The sequence below is a fragment of the Rhinatrema bivittatum genome, chromosome 16 (assembly GCF_901001135.1).
Source record: "Rhinatrema bivittatum chromosome 16, aRhiBiv1.1, whole genome shotgun sequence".
In the NCBI taxonomy this organism is placed as follows: Eukaryota; Metazoa; Chordata; class Amphibia; order Gymnophiona; family Rhinatrematidae; genus Rhinatrema; species Rhinatrema bivittatum.
Genome location: NC_042630.1, coordinates 15,907,137 through 15,922,215, shown reverse-complemented (window position 1 = coordinate 15,922,215; position 15,079 = coordinate 15,907,137). Strand labels below are relative to the sequence as shown.

Below are 15,079 nucleotides of genomic sequence, written 5' to 3'. Positions count from 1 at the left end.
GCTTTGGAAATTTTTTATTAAACTCAGTTAGAGAGTTGGACTGCCTCTAGCAGCCTTTTGATAACTATTTATGAGTTGCTTTTTCACATCCTATTTCTGTGATAAAAATCTTTCCTGCAATATTTTTAATTGATGTTTATAATAATTTTCAAATTATTTACATGTGGGATTTTCTGATTTTCACTGTCAGGCATATCTCCACATTTTTGTTTGTATGACTTTATTTTACTAAATGATGGGATATGACAGATTACTAGATGGCCTTTACCTTCTTGTTCCTAATCCCTTTCCCTAAAAGCTGTTCCCTGGTGTTCATGTCAGGTCTCAGCAATATGATGTAACACTTGGGTAAAAAAATACAAACAAGAATCCCTGCACTAGAAGAGATGATCCCAAAGACCTCCACAGCGACTGTGTTTTTCCCCTTGGTGCTCAGATAGGCTGGGATGAAGGATAGCCAGACACTCAGAAACACGAACATGCTAAACGTGATCCATTTGGCTTCATTGAAGCTATCAGGTAACTTGCGTGCAAGGAAGGCCACGATGAAACTAATACATGCCAATAACCCCATGTATCCCCGCATGCACCAGAACGCAACATCTGAGCATTCATTGCACTGCCATATGATGATCCCAGTCTTCAATTTCAAGTTCCTCTCTGGGAAGGGAGGACAGAGCAGCAGCCAGGTGACACAGATGAAAACCTGTATAAATGTACAAGCAGTAACTATAACTATAGGAACCCGAGGGCCCACCCACCCTCTCAAGTTACTGTTGGGTTTGGTGGCATTGAAGGCAATGACTACCATAATGGTCTTGGCCAACACACAAGAGACACAGAGGACAAATATGGTGCCAAAGGCAGGTTGACGAAGCAAGCAGGTTATTTGCTGAGGATCCCCAATGAAGAGCAGAGAACAGAGAAAACTCAGCATCAGTACCCCTAGGAGCAGGAAGGAGAGCTCCCGGTTATTGGCTTTGGCAATGGGAGTATTTCGGTACTTGATGAAAACACACAATATGGCAGCTGTAATGGTGGAGCAGGAAATAGCAACAACAGCCAAAATGATTCCCATGACTTCCTGATAGGAGAGGTATTCTATTCTCTTTGGGACACATTCACTTCTTCTCTCATTGGGCCACTGATCACTTGCACACTGCCAACAGATAGTTGAGTCTAGAAATCAAAAATTCAGATATTCATTATGGGGTCGATTTTAAGACCTGCGCGTGTGCACATGGATGTGTTGATTTTATCAACTGTAACTCACATCAACTCCAATATCAAAAATCAAAGTACTCAGCCTATTATGACAGGTCAAAGTGTACCTTAAGCGTCTACTTAATACATTTATAGTACTGGGGGTATTTTGAGTTTGACAGTGTGTTGATTTTATAACATGTGCGCATCGCCGCATGCATGTTATAAAATATGATATCTGTATGCACCTGCGCACCAGATTTTAACATCTGTGCATGCATGTGCAAGTGGCCCATGACTCGCATGCGCAGGGGGGGTTTCAAATTACGCGCAGTGATGCCTTTTTTCCCAATTCCCTCCCAGTCCTCTCCAATTAACGAGCAGACTGAGAGGGAACTTCCCTAACCCTAACCCTATCCTATCCTTACTTCCTCTTCCATTCTCCACCCCCAGCTCCTAACCTAACCCTACCTAACCTTAATTTTTTTATTTTTATACTTACTGCTCCTCGGGAGCAGAAGTAAACTCCATGTGCTGGCCAGCTGCCAACAAGCGCTTCCCCGGGACAGAGTCTAATGGCCCTTCAAAGGCCCATGAACATCTACTGAAGAGGGGGAGAAAGAGGAGTAAGAGATATATCACCCTTAATATTACAGGAAGTGGTAGGAGATAAAAGACAAAATCTATAAGGTATGCCTTTTAAACTTCCTCTGTCTTGGGAAGGAAGCATCATAGTTTTGCCCAAGAACCTAATGGGAGGGAAGAAATCAAATATTGCAAAGACCTTAATTTAATTGGAGTAGCAACAACTGACTTTGAAAAGACTGTGAGAAGTCACAAACTTACTAAAAGCACTTCCACCATCTTGAGAGTGAAGTACCCAGCTATAAAGACTTTAATTTATCATTGCACCTTATCAGTAAAAGGGAAACGTTGGAAGCCACCACACAACTCTCATGTGTCCTATTGAGTGATGACTTTACTATATTACATGCTGTGATTTTCAGTGCTGAGTACCAAGATACATTATATTACATAAATTCAATACATAGTGGAGTGGAGGAGTACCCTGTAGGGATGTGCAGAGGGACGCCATATGTTGCATTCGGGATTTGTATTCATCGGGGGCAGATACGTTGCATTCAGCAAGGGGGGCCCCTGATACGTTCATGCGTTAATTATTATTCGTTTCCCGGCTAAAATTGAATTAACTACAACCCCCACCCTCCTGATGGTGGGGGTTGTAGTCCCTGATGGTCCAGCGGAGGGTCCGGGAGCCATCTCCTGCACTCACACCCTCGACTGCCAGTATTCAAAATGGCGCCAATAGCCTTTAACATTACTATGTCCCAGGGGCTACCGGTGCCATTGTTCGGCCCCTGTCACATGATAGGAGCAATGGATGGCCAGCGCCATCTTGTGCTCCTACCATGTGACAGGGGCCGACCAATGGCACCGGTAGCCCCTGTGACATAGTAAGGGCAAAGGCTATCGGCGCCATTTTGGTTATTGGCAGCCGACGGCCCGAGAGCAGGAGATCGCTCCCAGACCCCTGCTGGACCATCAGGGACTATTGGCAAGTCTTGGGGGACCCTCCTGACCCCCACAAGACTTGCCAAAAGTCCCTGGTGGTCCAGCGGGGGTCCGGGAGTGACCTCCTGAACTCGGGCTGTCAGCTGCCAGTATTCAAAATGGCGCCGATATCCTTTGCCCACACTATGTCACAGGGGCCAACCAATGGCACCGGTAGCAGAAGATGGCACCGGCCATCCATTGCTCCTACCATGTGACAGGGGCTGACCAATGGCACAGTAGCCCCTATGACATAGTAAGGTCAAAGGCTATCTGTGCCATTTTGAATACCGGCAGCTGAGGGAGTGAGTGCAGGAGATGGCTCCTGGATCCCCCGCTGGACAACCAGGGAGTTTTGATAAGTCGGGGGGGGGGGTGTCAGGAGGGTGGGGGGTTAGTTTAAATTCGCTCCTTTAGATGGTTGAATAATTCGGCGAAGATTCGTTGTATTCTTGGGGAATCATGTTAGGTTTCGCTTCCCCACAAATACAACAAATATGGCCCTATACATTGCAGATTACCAATACGTAGGAAACAAATGCACATCCCTAGTACCCTGGTAATTAGAGCAGCAGGCTACAAACCAGGAAAGCCATGGTTCAAATCCCACTGCTGTTCTTTGTGACTTTGATGAAGACACATTAACTCATGTACAAAGTTAAGATTATAAAGCCTTTGGGGATAGGAAAATACCTACAGTACCTGAATATAATCCTCTTTGAAATGTCTGAAAAGCAGAATATAAATAAATAAAATGCAATAATCCTGCACTGTATACCTACTACGTTAGAAATCTCCCGCTCTGCGCATGGGATACAGTCAAAGCAGCAGTGGGGCTGCCCCTGCTGAGCCACCTTCCTGTACCCGGGGCCACAGCTCTCGCTGCACACGGAGCGCGGTACCTGGGAGAGGATGGAGAGAGAAGGAGAAGGAAATCTATTGTAGATATAATCTATATAGAAAAATGCATATCTAGAAAATATTTAAGGCCAAATTTTAAAAGCGCGCACAAAAACCGGGGCTACACCAGTGGCTGGGTGGCAGTGTGCGCGCCAAGTGTATTTTAAAAACAGCCCGGCCACGCTCGTTTCTCCCAATACACACGGACATACTAGACTTGATAAAAGGGGTGGGTAAGTTCAATAATAGAAAAAAAAATAGTTTAGTTAGGGTAGGTTCAGGGGTCAGGGAGGAGAGGGAAAGAGGGAGGAAGAATAGGTAGGGGGTTAAAAAACTTTCCTCCCAGTCAACTCCTTAATTGGCTATTGCTTTCATAAATTATTTTGTGGGGCGGAGTTGAGATGGGGAAACCATTTACCGTGCATGCGTACTTTTCATTTCAGAAAATATGCGCGTGAATCTACACAGTTCTGCAAACTAGGATTAAAGTGTGTGTGTACTTTCTACACACAGCCTCTAGCCCCCTCCCCCCCCCCCCAGGGGCTGTTATAAAATACCCTCCCTGGATCTTATCTGAATAGGGCTAGCTCTTCTCAACCAGTGGAAAACATCTTTACTGAATAAGAGCTCTACAACACTTGGAAATTACCGAAAAAAAAAACCCACAAACAAAAACCAACCAACAGTCACAGTTCTCTGAGATCTGACTCTTTCCATGAATCCTCAAAATATGTATATTCACAGGACAGTGACTCCGCTGCTTGTAGATATTTTAAAAGGAGATTAAGTTGACCGTATGGAATGTTTTTCATACTAACTGTGCTTGCACATGCTACAGGAAAAAGGAAATGGCATCGAGAAAGAGAAGATAAAAAGAAGGAAGTAAGAAGCCTCATTTAACACCGTCCCATGTGGAAGAGGCAAGGGGAAACCTGTCTGGGTTTTACAGTTGTATGGGTGACAGAAAGTATCAGATGATACACTGTAGAGATACTGAATAAGGACAGTTTGAAAAGAGCATTGTGAGGGAGGCTTCATGGGTTGCTCAAGACATGAGTCTATTGGAAGTGTTTGGATTCAATCTCCAGGCTTCACAAGGGTTTTGAGAAGATTCCAGCTCTTGCTTTGTGTAGATTGGGTTTGTACCTCTGGGCGTTGGGTATTCCATTGGATGGCGCTCATGTTGATGGACAGCTCTTGACCTTTGAGTGCTCTAGAATGAAAGCTTCCCACCTTCACAGCTTGGATGCTACCATCGGGATGTGGCTGCCAGTTAACAATGTCATATATAGCAGGAGGGTCGCCATTGTTCTCAAAGTATATCTCTTCACCTATCTTGTTCACAAAGTGCACCTTTTTCATGTAGTGTAGGAGCTGTGGAAAAAAAAATTGTTCTGTATCATAGTTGTGCTGATGATATAGGCAAACAATTGCTCATTTCAGCATGAAAAATGGTAAAATTAAAGCACCTGAATGTAGGTGAGTCAGAAGTCCAGGAAACTATAATAATCTCATTATGTTTGGAGGAGGTTGTCAGCAAGGGAAGCTTCCTCAGTCATTGATCAAACCAGAATCTCTCAGTTTTGTTCTGGGTGTCTTATTCAAGGCTCAAAGGTAGCTTGACTAAACAATGATGGTTTTTCAGATGTATAGGGGGCAATTTCCATCTGTCCACATTGGGACATAGGCCGTACATACTTTTTGGCATAGGTTCTGCATCAATTCTGAATGTGAAAATATGAGTGTATTTTTGCTTTAAAACATGCTGCAATTAAACAGTATGTGTGGTCACTCGCAGCTGTTTTTCCTGTGGGTAGAATTTTGCTGGAAAAGTAAGACCAGGGATTTGAAAATGCCCTCTATGCCCATCCTTTTCCTCCCCTAAACTAAATATGTCCCCAGGAATTAGGGGTGTCAATGGGAAAAATGTTTATTTCATTAAATGTCTACTTTGCTTCATTTATTTTGTTTGTTTTTAAAAGTGTGTTGTTATTTTTTTAATTTTGTTTTAATGTTCCCTATTTTGAATAGCGGGCACCGTTTAAAAATGTGCACTAATTTCTGGAGGTGGCTGCACGGGAATGGAAGAATGAAAGATAACGGTGTGCTGCTATTTTGCAGCCGCAGCATGTTGTGCATGGGTTGGAGTTAATTTTGCTCTTCAGTCCAATGGGAGAGGCTCCCTTCATGCAAGAGGGACTTGTGATCCTCAAGGTCCAAGGAGAGGATGGCATACAGTCATCCTGAGAGGACGGGAGATGGACTACATCAATGGCCCATATACATCTACGGAAGACTGGGAATCAAGGAGTCATAGGTATCACCCTCATACTACGAAGAGGAAAGAGGAGAATAGCTCAAACAGAAGAAGAAGGAGATGAAAGACTAAACACTTTAAATTCCCACTTTCATACTTCATCTGCATTCGGAGGGAAGCATCATAACTTTGCCCTTTATCCAATGGGAGGGAAGAAATCAAGTAACTAAAAGAACTAATTCAATTGGACATAACATCTGATTTGGAGAAAGGGTGGAAGAAGTCACAAGCTTGCTAGAAAGCACTTATACCATCTTATAAGAGAATACGCAACTGTAAAATCTTTAAATCATTATTTGCACCTTATCGAATAGTGGATGCAATGGTCGAATAGTGGATGCAGTAATGGGTAATTTGAGCTGGAAAAGTTTAGTCATAAGTTTTATACTGTATGTTAATTAATTTTATATATGATATGTTAATTATTATTTGTTGTAAACCGTTCCGATAGATTCTGAGGGACGGTATATAAAAGATGTTAAATAAATAAATAAATAAATTATCAATAAACGATAAATGTTGGAAACCACCTTGTGGGTTTCTTTGAGTCCTGAATAATATTCTTTATGCTGTGATCATCAGGGGTGACTTTAAATATGGGAAAGCTTAAGGTCAATATGAAAGGACGTGAAAGGAAACTCTCCCGCCCTTTGCAGGAAGCCCACAGTTACATCTTATGATATAACAACAGTGTCCAATTTAAAATGGAGCCAATGCAATATGGCCTCTGGAGCTAGTATCCTATCCGGGTTCAACCATCACAGGGGTTACACAAACCTTACACTTACTGCTGTTTCTTACCTGCCATGGTTTGAAATTCCTTATGTCAGCACACGTGTGATTGACAAAGGGCCCTTCCCCTGGCACACAGGAGAGCATGTCTTGAAGGCCATGAGCCATGGAATAAACTGCATTGTAGACACTGTAGCTGGTGCTCACTTCAAATTCACGTGGAATGTTACCATTAATCTCCTGCAACCTCTCAGCACCAGTGCACATGGTCATGGGTGTGCTGATGTCCATGCTGGTCAAATTGGTCAAGTTGTTCTCTGAGTCAGGCCAGTGGCAACTGAAGATCTCCTCCCATAATGGTTTGATGAATATGTCATGTGGAGATGTGGATGGATGAAGTTTGAGAAGGAACTCTTTGAACCCTGGTATCTTGCTTTCATGAACTGCAAATCCAATGGTGCCACTCAAAAGATGAGTGTATTCTCTTTTTAATAAGTTGAAGCTACTTGACCAACCATGAGAGGTGATCCATACCTTGCCAGTAATGTTTGCTCTGTGTAGCTCCTCTACCACAGGTATGAAATAAGCAATTGCAGAATAAACCAGTATGATTTTGGCAGATGATCTCTTGACCACCTCAAAGATGAGCTTGAGATCCTTTGCTTTGGAAACTGTAGGAAATGTTTCATGAAAGGCAATGCAGACACCTAACTTTAAGAGCTCCACCTTCAAGATCTGAGATCCAGGAGTCCCATAGTCAGTTGGACCAGATAGCAGCCCCACCCATGCCCAGCCAAAGCGGACCACCATCTGGGCCAGTCCCAGGGCCTGAATGTCATCACTGGCAAGCATCCGAAAAAAGGATGGAAACTGGAACTTGTCACTCAGCACTGGACTCGTTGAGAAATAACTTATCTGAAAGAGCGGAAATTTCAATGGAGGGGAAGAAGAGTCAGATTTCCTACAACAGAAACAGGTTCAGAATTTTACAATGTTCCAATATTATTTAGATTAACATCATCATCATCACATAGGTGTCTTTAAATTATTTTTATGTTAACCATGGGTAAAAGCATCATGAGATGACAAGAGCCTGGAAATAAAAGGTGCTAGATCATTTTGAAGGGTTATTGCAGTGGGTTTTGTTCTTAGGCAGGTTTTATTTTTTCCATTCTCTGTCTTTGGTAAATTAGTCTTGAGAATAAGGCCAAGGGAACTACTTTTGTTACTTGTTCATTGGTTTATGAATGCTTGGTGACGTATTGGACTTATCATACTATTAATCGTGTTGCAGATTTCAGATAAGGAGACTGTGTCTTACCTGGGTGTACTTGTAAAGTCCCAGGACTCTCGCTATGGAAATGGATATTGTGGAACTGCGTTCTCCCATGATGGCTGCCAAGGAACTCTGGCTTTGGCATCGATAGTTTAAGATGAGCTTTTCCTGCCCTGTCAGCATCCATATGGTCCCCCTCAGAGCTCTACTGATTAAATAGCAGGTATCATAGATCTTGAAGCCCAGGCTGATGTTGGGAAGGAGGGTTTGGTCTTGGTTGATTTCGTTGATGGAGAACACCATGGCTTGCACCCAACTATATGCCTTTGTGTCTAAACTGAGGAGTAAATAGAATTCCACACTCAGATGGTGTTTCCAAAGATGTGAGTGTTATAATCATCTTTGATTATCTCATGCCTTTATGTTATGACTTCCAGATTATATCTGTCTAGTTTTAGTCTCTTTCTTGTAGTCTTCTATCAAACTGTATTCTGGGCTTTGTCTTCTCAATTCCCATAAGAAAGTAGGATTTCAATCCTTGGCCCTAGCAGCATGATGCTGCCTAGTTATTTGTGACTCTAACCTGTATGTCTTGTAGCATTATAGAACTAAGCAATACTTAATAGTAACAAATCTTTGACTGATTTCTGAAGATCAAGCTCATTGCTTGTGACATCATTAAGCGAAGATCAGGTGAGGGTCTAATGATTTAATGAAACCAAAATATACAAAGGGAAAAATTAAATTTAAACAGAAAAGCAACAACTGGCCCAAACAATGTGGTTTATAGCCAGCAAACTGTGGCAGATGTGACCTGGTAATCACAGAGCAGAGATACACATTGGTCGCAGTTCCGAAAAACGATTCTTGAGGCACTCCACCTAACAAGAGAGAACAGTGTTAAGTAGAGTGCTTGAAGGATAGGTTTTGGGACCAGTATTGTTCAATATCTTCATGAATGATATTGTGGAGGGGATAGAAGAAAATGTTTTTGCAAATTATACTAAGATCTGTAACAGAGTGAACATGTCTGAAGGAGTAGATAAAATGAAAAATGATTTAAGAAAGCTTGAAGAGTGGTCAAAGACTTGGCAGCTGGAATTCAATGCCAAGAAGTGCAGAGTCATGCATCTGGGATGCAGTTATCCAAAAGAGTTATATGTGATGGGAGGTGAAAGACTGATATGCACAGACCAAGAGGGGGATCTTGGGGTAATAGTGTTTAGTGATCTGAAGGCAACGAAACAATGTAACAAGGTGATATCTAAAGACAGAAGGATGCTGGGCTGCATAGAGAGAGGAATTGTCAGAAAATATGTTATTAAAAATGAAAACGTGTTTATTTGTAATTACATATATTCAGTGTAGTCAGTAATATTAAGTTACTATTGAGACATAAGAATTACTTTCCATATGCTATGAACTAGACAGGGGCCTCTTTTGGATATCTTCCAACCGACACCTATGTCCTTGAGGAGCTCAGAAGAAAAATAAAAAAATAGAGGAACTTGTATTTCTTATCTCTGCTCTGGTTTAGTAGGAAATGAGATCTCTCCTCGACTAGCCCCATCGGAGGGGGGCAAGGAAGACAACTTCATTACACTGGGAAACCTTCCAGTCTCAGACCCCTCTGTTTTAGGAAGTGGGACAAATTTGTTAACTTCTTGAAAGAGAAGGAGCAGACTAGCCCCTACCTGAGTTTTTGTCTATTTAAACTACTGCTAACAAAGAGAAGGGGTAAGGCCGGCAGAATTGATCTCTGACTGATCGCACGAGAGACAGACAATAGCGGGCCTAATTGCTTCATTGAGATTTGGTAAGGAATTTTCATTTTCTGCATAATGAGAACCATTCCTAAGCTAATTACTATTATTTTTAGCAAGTATTAGCAAGAGATATATTAGAAATGCATTGATTTTACAAGAGAAATGTTTTTGGTAGATGTGTATCTGATTTCAATAGGTTCTGTAACTGTTGTTACCGTATTTACTCTCATAGCTCTGCACTGTTTAATTAGAATAAGATTTAAGCACTGTAATGCCTCATAAAGTTATTTTGAGGCTTTAAAAGATTATCATTTCTTTTTTATCTGGAATAAAAGAGAATATTTTAATACATACAGTCTGGTTTATTTCTCTATATATTACTCTAAAGATAGAATCCAATCCATATCTCTAAAAACTAAGCTTCTTCCTAACGGCAGAAGGGTCATATGAATCAGGTAAGGTTGGAGCAGAGCATAACCCTGTCACATTCAATGACAGAATAACCAGTAAGAAAAAGCAGGTGATAATGGCCTTGTAGAGGTCCTTGGTGAAGCCTCACCTGGAGTACTGCATTCAGTTCTGGAGACCGTATCTCAAAGAGGATAGAGCCAGGAAGGAAGTGGTCCAGAGAAAGGTGACCAAAATAGTGTGGGGTCTCTTCTGGAAGAATTATGAGAGACTGAAAGATCTAAATATATACACCCTGGAGGAGAGGAAGTACAGGGGAGATATGATACAGACCTTCAGATACCTGAAAGGTATTAATGATGTGTGAATTTCAGACCTTTTCTGCTGGAAAGCAAACAGTAGAACTAGGGGTCACGAAATAAAACTCCTGGGAGGATGAGTCAGAACCAACATCAGGAAATATTTCTTCATGGAAAGATTGGTGGATGCCTGGAATGCCCTCTCAGAAGAGGTGGTGAAGACAAAAAAAAAGAATAAATGAATTCAAAAGAGCATGGAATAAACATTGTAAATCTCTAAAGGCGAGATGTTGGAAATGAAGAAAGGGGTACATGGGGGTCACCTACATGATCCAACATTATTACCCTGAACAGAAAGCATGGGGACAACCTGCAAAGAGGGGCAGTAACTACCATGAGCAACTTGCTGGGCAGACGGGATGGACCATTTGGTCTTTATCTACCATCATTACTATGTTATCCTCAGGGAGACAGGGAGCTGAGATACATAAGACACAACAAGCATTCATAGAGCATCACAGACAGTGACGGATTTAGGATTTTGCCATCCCTAGGCACACTTGGTATTGTTACACACAGCCCCGCTCCCTCCTCTCACCAAGATTGGACAACAGGGAGCAGAGGCTCGAAAACACAGTTTCACAGTTTTCCATGCCAAAAATATTGAAAATTTTGAAGCAAATTGGCATACATTTCCATCTTTTATTATACTACATTATAAAAATAGTTTTCCAGACCTGCATGTGCCTCTCTAATTTATTTTCTTTTTATTTATTTATTTATTTATTTAGAAACTTTTATATACCGGTATTTGTGGGGACATCATACCGGTTCACATAGTAACTGAAAGATTGGAAAATACATTGCAACAGGGGAATGTAACTGGGTGGGGGGAAGAACAGAAAGGCAGTAGGAAGGATAGGAGAACAAGAAGGTAATAACCAAAACAATTTACAATGAAAGTCTCCTTAATAAGGAGGTTACCTGAAAGGGGACTGCGAGGGGGAGTGGAGGGAGTTGGATGAAGGGGGACTGCGAGGGGGAGTGGAGGGAGTTGGATGAAGAAAAGAGATCTCAGCTAGCAGTACAGGGGGGAGATCTCAGGCATGGGGAAAGGAGGAGGAGAGGACCAGGGAAGAGGAGAGGAAGAAGGATGGATGGGGTGAAGAGAAAATGAGAGGACTGGGCATGAGGGGAGAAGGAAAGCAAACTAGGGATGGGGAAGGTGGGCGATGGGGATGAGCAAGAAACTGGAATGAGGAAGGGGAGGAAGAGAGTGGGAGGATCTGGGACTGAGAAATGGGAAGAGGAAGTAGGAGAAGTTGGTGAATGGGTTCCGGAAGCTGAAAAGAAAGGAAAGAGAGGGAGGAAAAGAGGTCTGGGATCTGGGAGGCAGAATCTGAGATCAAAGGAAAGGAGATCTGAATTGCGGGAAGAGGAGTGAGATGTCCTTGCCATGCTTCAGTCCTACTCCCCCTTGCATCCCCTCTGTCTAACCATCCACCCAGTCTGACAGGAACACAAACATCATCCCATCCCTCTTCCCCATTTATGAACACTGACCCCTTCCACCATTCCCCCCTCTCTCACACACAGACATACCCTCCCATTCTCTCATCCCCCAGCCTCTCTCTCTCTCTCCACTCAACCCCTCCTGACCTCCTGAAAATGATCCCCCTTTGCTCTGTCTGCTGCAGGCTCACCCCCTCCTGTTATGCACTGTCTTGGAAGGGAAGGGCTGGATCAGGGAGTTAAGAGCTGTTCTCTGACGAGTGAGGTTCAGCACCACCAAAGGCAGCAAACCTGCAGCAAGCCTGCTGCTTCCCAGATTTTTGCTGTCCTAGGCACAGGCTTACTGTGTCTTATTGACAAATCCAGGTCCGGTCACAGAGCAGACACACACACACAAATCACCCTGTGGAGTTACAGAGCAGAGACACACAGTATAGTGGAATCATTGAGTAGAGACACAAAAGGCTGCTCCCTCCAGGGCCATCCTAGCACAGCCAAGAGACTCTTATAAAAGTGCAGGAGACTTAAGGTGAACAGGAAAAGCAGGCATCTTACTCATCGCAGAGATCGGGCTGTCCAGCAATCTGATAGTCTGGTTTGAGCCAGTTGATATGCACTGGAATTATTCCTCCAATCAGGATGTCCCCATCTTGCATGAAGCCCACCTCTTTCTGGCTCCAGAGGGTGCAGCCCGGGTACAGGGAGAGAGCACAGTAGAGAGGAGAGGGCATCGCCAGCAGAGCCATCAACCCAAGAAGTGCCATGATGCAGTCTGGCATGTGGAGCAGGCTGAGGAAATAGTAATAATCAGTGGAAATACCCAAGACAATCACAAGGAGTCAGCAGTTCATAGGAAAAATTCTCATAATCTTCCTGAGTTCAAACAGATCACTTCATCATTTGCGGAATTTAAGGACTGTTCCTCGGCAGATCATGTCAAGCCAACAATGAACAGAGCCAATAAAAACTTAAGTTTCACCAATTTCCTGTCCTCCCCCCACGTGATATCTTGAGGTATTCTATATAAATCAAATAAATAAATATATGTTTTGGCATAGTAATACCTGAAGTTTCTGGCTCTTTCATTCATGGCTAGATTATCAAAAGATAATAAGGAAAATACAAAAACGGTGATTTCATGGAACGTGAAAGGAAGATCTCACACATCAATGCAGAAAGCATCTCTTTTTTTCTGGTACCTGTTTTTATCTTGTGAAAGAATAATTTTTGAAGATCAGTTGATAAAATAATTATGAAAAATTTTAGCAAAACAATTAGACAATGCATCAAAATATGACAATAACACCCCCTCCCTCCCGAACAATTTACTGGAAGGAAAATTCACATTAACTTATCACATTTAAAATAAAATAAAAATACAATTAATTAAAATAAAATAAACATTCCTCATAGGGAGGATAACCTTCAAACAACTCAGCGCGGCCCCTTATATTCATGTATAAGGCCACGCGGAGATCTACTGCAGCAGTTCATAACCAGCACGTATCAGGTGTGCGTTGATTATAAAATACGCGTGTGCTTGCTTACGCATGAGAAGCTCGATTTACTGAAAGACGTACTTTTCCTACCTATTTAATAACAGAGGAGCATATATATTATGCACAGAATGAAATATAACTTACATAAAACCCTGATTTATACTTGGAAGATGGTGAACTTTAAAACGTGAGCACGTTACTGAAAGTATCAGCTTCCCCATTCCTCCTCTAGTTTACCCAGTCTTTCTCCAGCTCATCCAGACCCTCCTAATTCTACACCCTGAAGTGCCCCCAGTTCACACAGACCACCCACCCATTCAAGAGTAAACAGACAAATCTGATATCAATTGCACGAGATAATTAACAGGCGTAAAATTGTGCAAAGAAGTCACCAAATGTACTCGTATGAGTCTCTTCTAAAATAGCAACTTACACCCATAACTTATCCTCACCCTAGAAAGCTTCTAGACCTCTCCTTTTTGTTCATTTAAAACTGAGTGCAAACCTGAAAATATGCACGGATATTTGATGTGTATAAGATAGTAGGCACGTATTTTAAGCTATTTATGCACCTATATGCTAAGTTTTCACATGTAACTCCTTTGAAAAAGTATTCAATGCTGTATATTAATTCAGAAAGGTTTGATGCAGAGGAGCCACACTCAATCAACCAGGACAGAAACTCCTATCTTCCTATGCCATTCCAGAAATGGGTTCTGAATTTCACTAACGTTACAATATTTCTCTTTTATTGTTTGGGTTTAGCTGTTCCAGTGCATTCATGCTCCATAGCAATTGTCTCCAAGCTTCTCGAGGGGGCATGATCAGTCTATTCCATTAACTTGCAGTTATTCTTCTTACTGCTACCATCATGTGCTTAATAAAGGTTCACCTTTCTAAATTGAAAAGGAGCTTTTCCTTCTGAAGAACTCAGCAATAATATTACAGGTTCTACTGGCAGCAATTTTCCCTCTACGTCATGAATCCATGACCAAACCTGTGTCCAGAAAATCTGGATTATCAGCAGTGCTTCCACACATGACATAAAGACGCAATGACACTACAATTCTGCCATCACAAGTCAGGATCTTTAATTCCCCTCTTATTTAGTCTAACAGCACTATAATTCCATCTTAAACAAGTTTATGACTGTTCTTCTACTAGTATTACTCTTCCAAATTATTTTAAAGATCCCTATTCATGCATCAGTTGTTATTAAACGACCGACCACAGTCTCTCTCACAGGTCTTCTTAAATGAAATTTTTTTTAGATGAAAAATCACAGAAAAAATATTACAAAGTGATGGGAACACTGATACAAAATGAGTTTTAAGGGGCATTCATAAAAAGCGGTCAACATCATGAAAGGGTTTTATTAATGAAGTACCACTGAAAATGTAATCATAGCCCAAAATAACATCCCGTTTTTGTTAAACAGAATTTTCTTTTATTTTTCAACATATAAATTTCATTCAGCAATATCCATTTAGTTATTTTATTATATATTAAATCTTTTTATTCGATTTTAAGAATAATTAATGCAAGTGAAACTTGTTATAAGAATACAAGGTAGTATATTTTTACATTGAAATGAC

At 41.7% G+C, this 15,079-nt stretch overlaps 1 protein-coding gene across 1 annotated transcript; it reads right to left on the bottom strand.

Annotated features, from left to right (window-relative positions):
• Window positions 1-253: 253 nt before the first annotated feature.
• On the bottom strand, window positions 254-12,749 carry LOC115077425 (extracellular calcium-sensing receptor-like). The gene is made up of 6 exons (XM_029579715.1): window positions 12,541-12,749; window positions 8,046-8,337; window positions 6,794-7,639; window positions 4,822-5,049; window positions 3,554-3,677; window positions 254-1,179 (listed from the first exon to the last, which is right to left on the bottom strand). Exons 1-6 carry the CDS (start codon window positions 12,747-12,749, stop codon window positions 254-256), a joined length of 2,625 nt encoding a protein of 874 aa, XP_029435575.1.
• Between the last annotated feature and the right edge of the window lie 2,330 nt (window positions 12,750-15,079).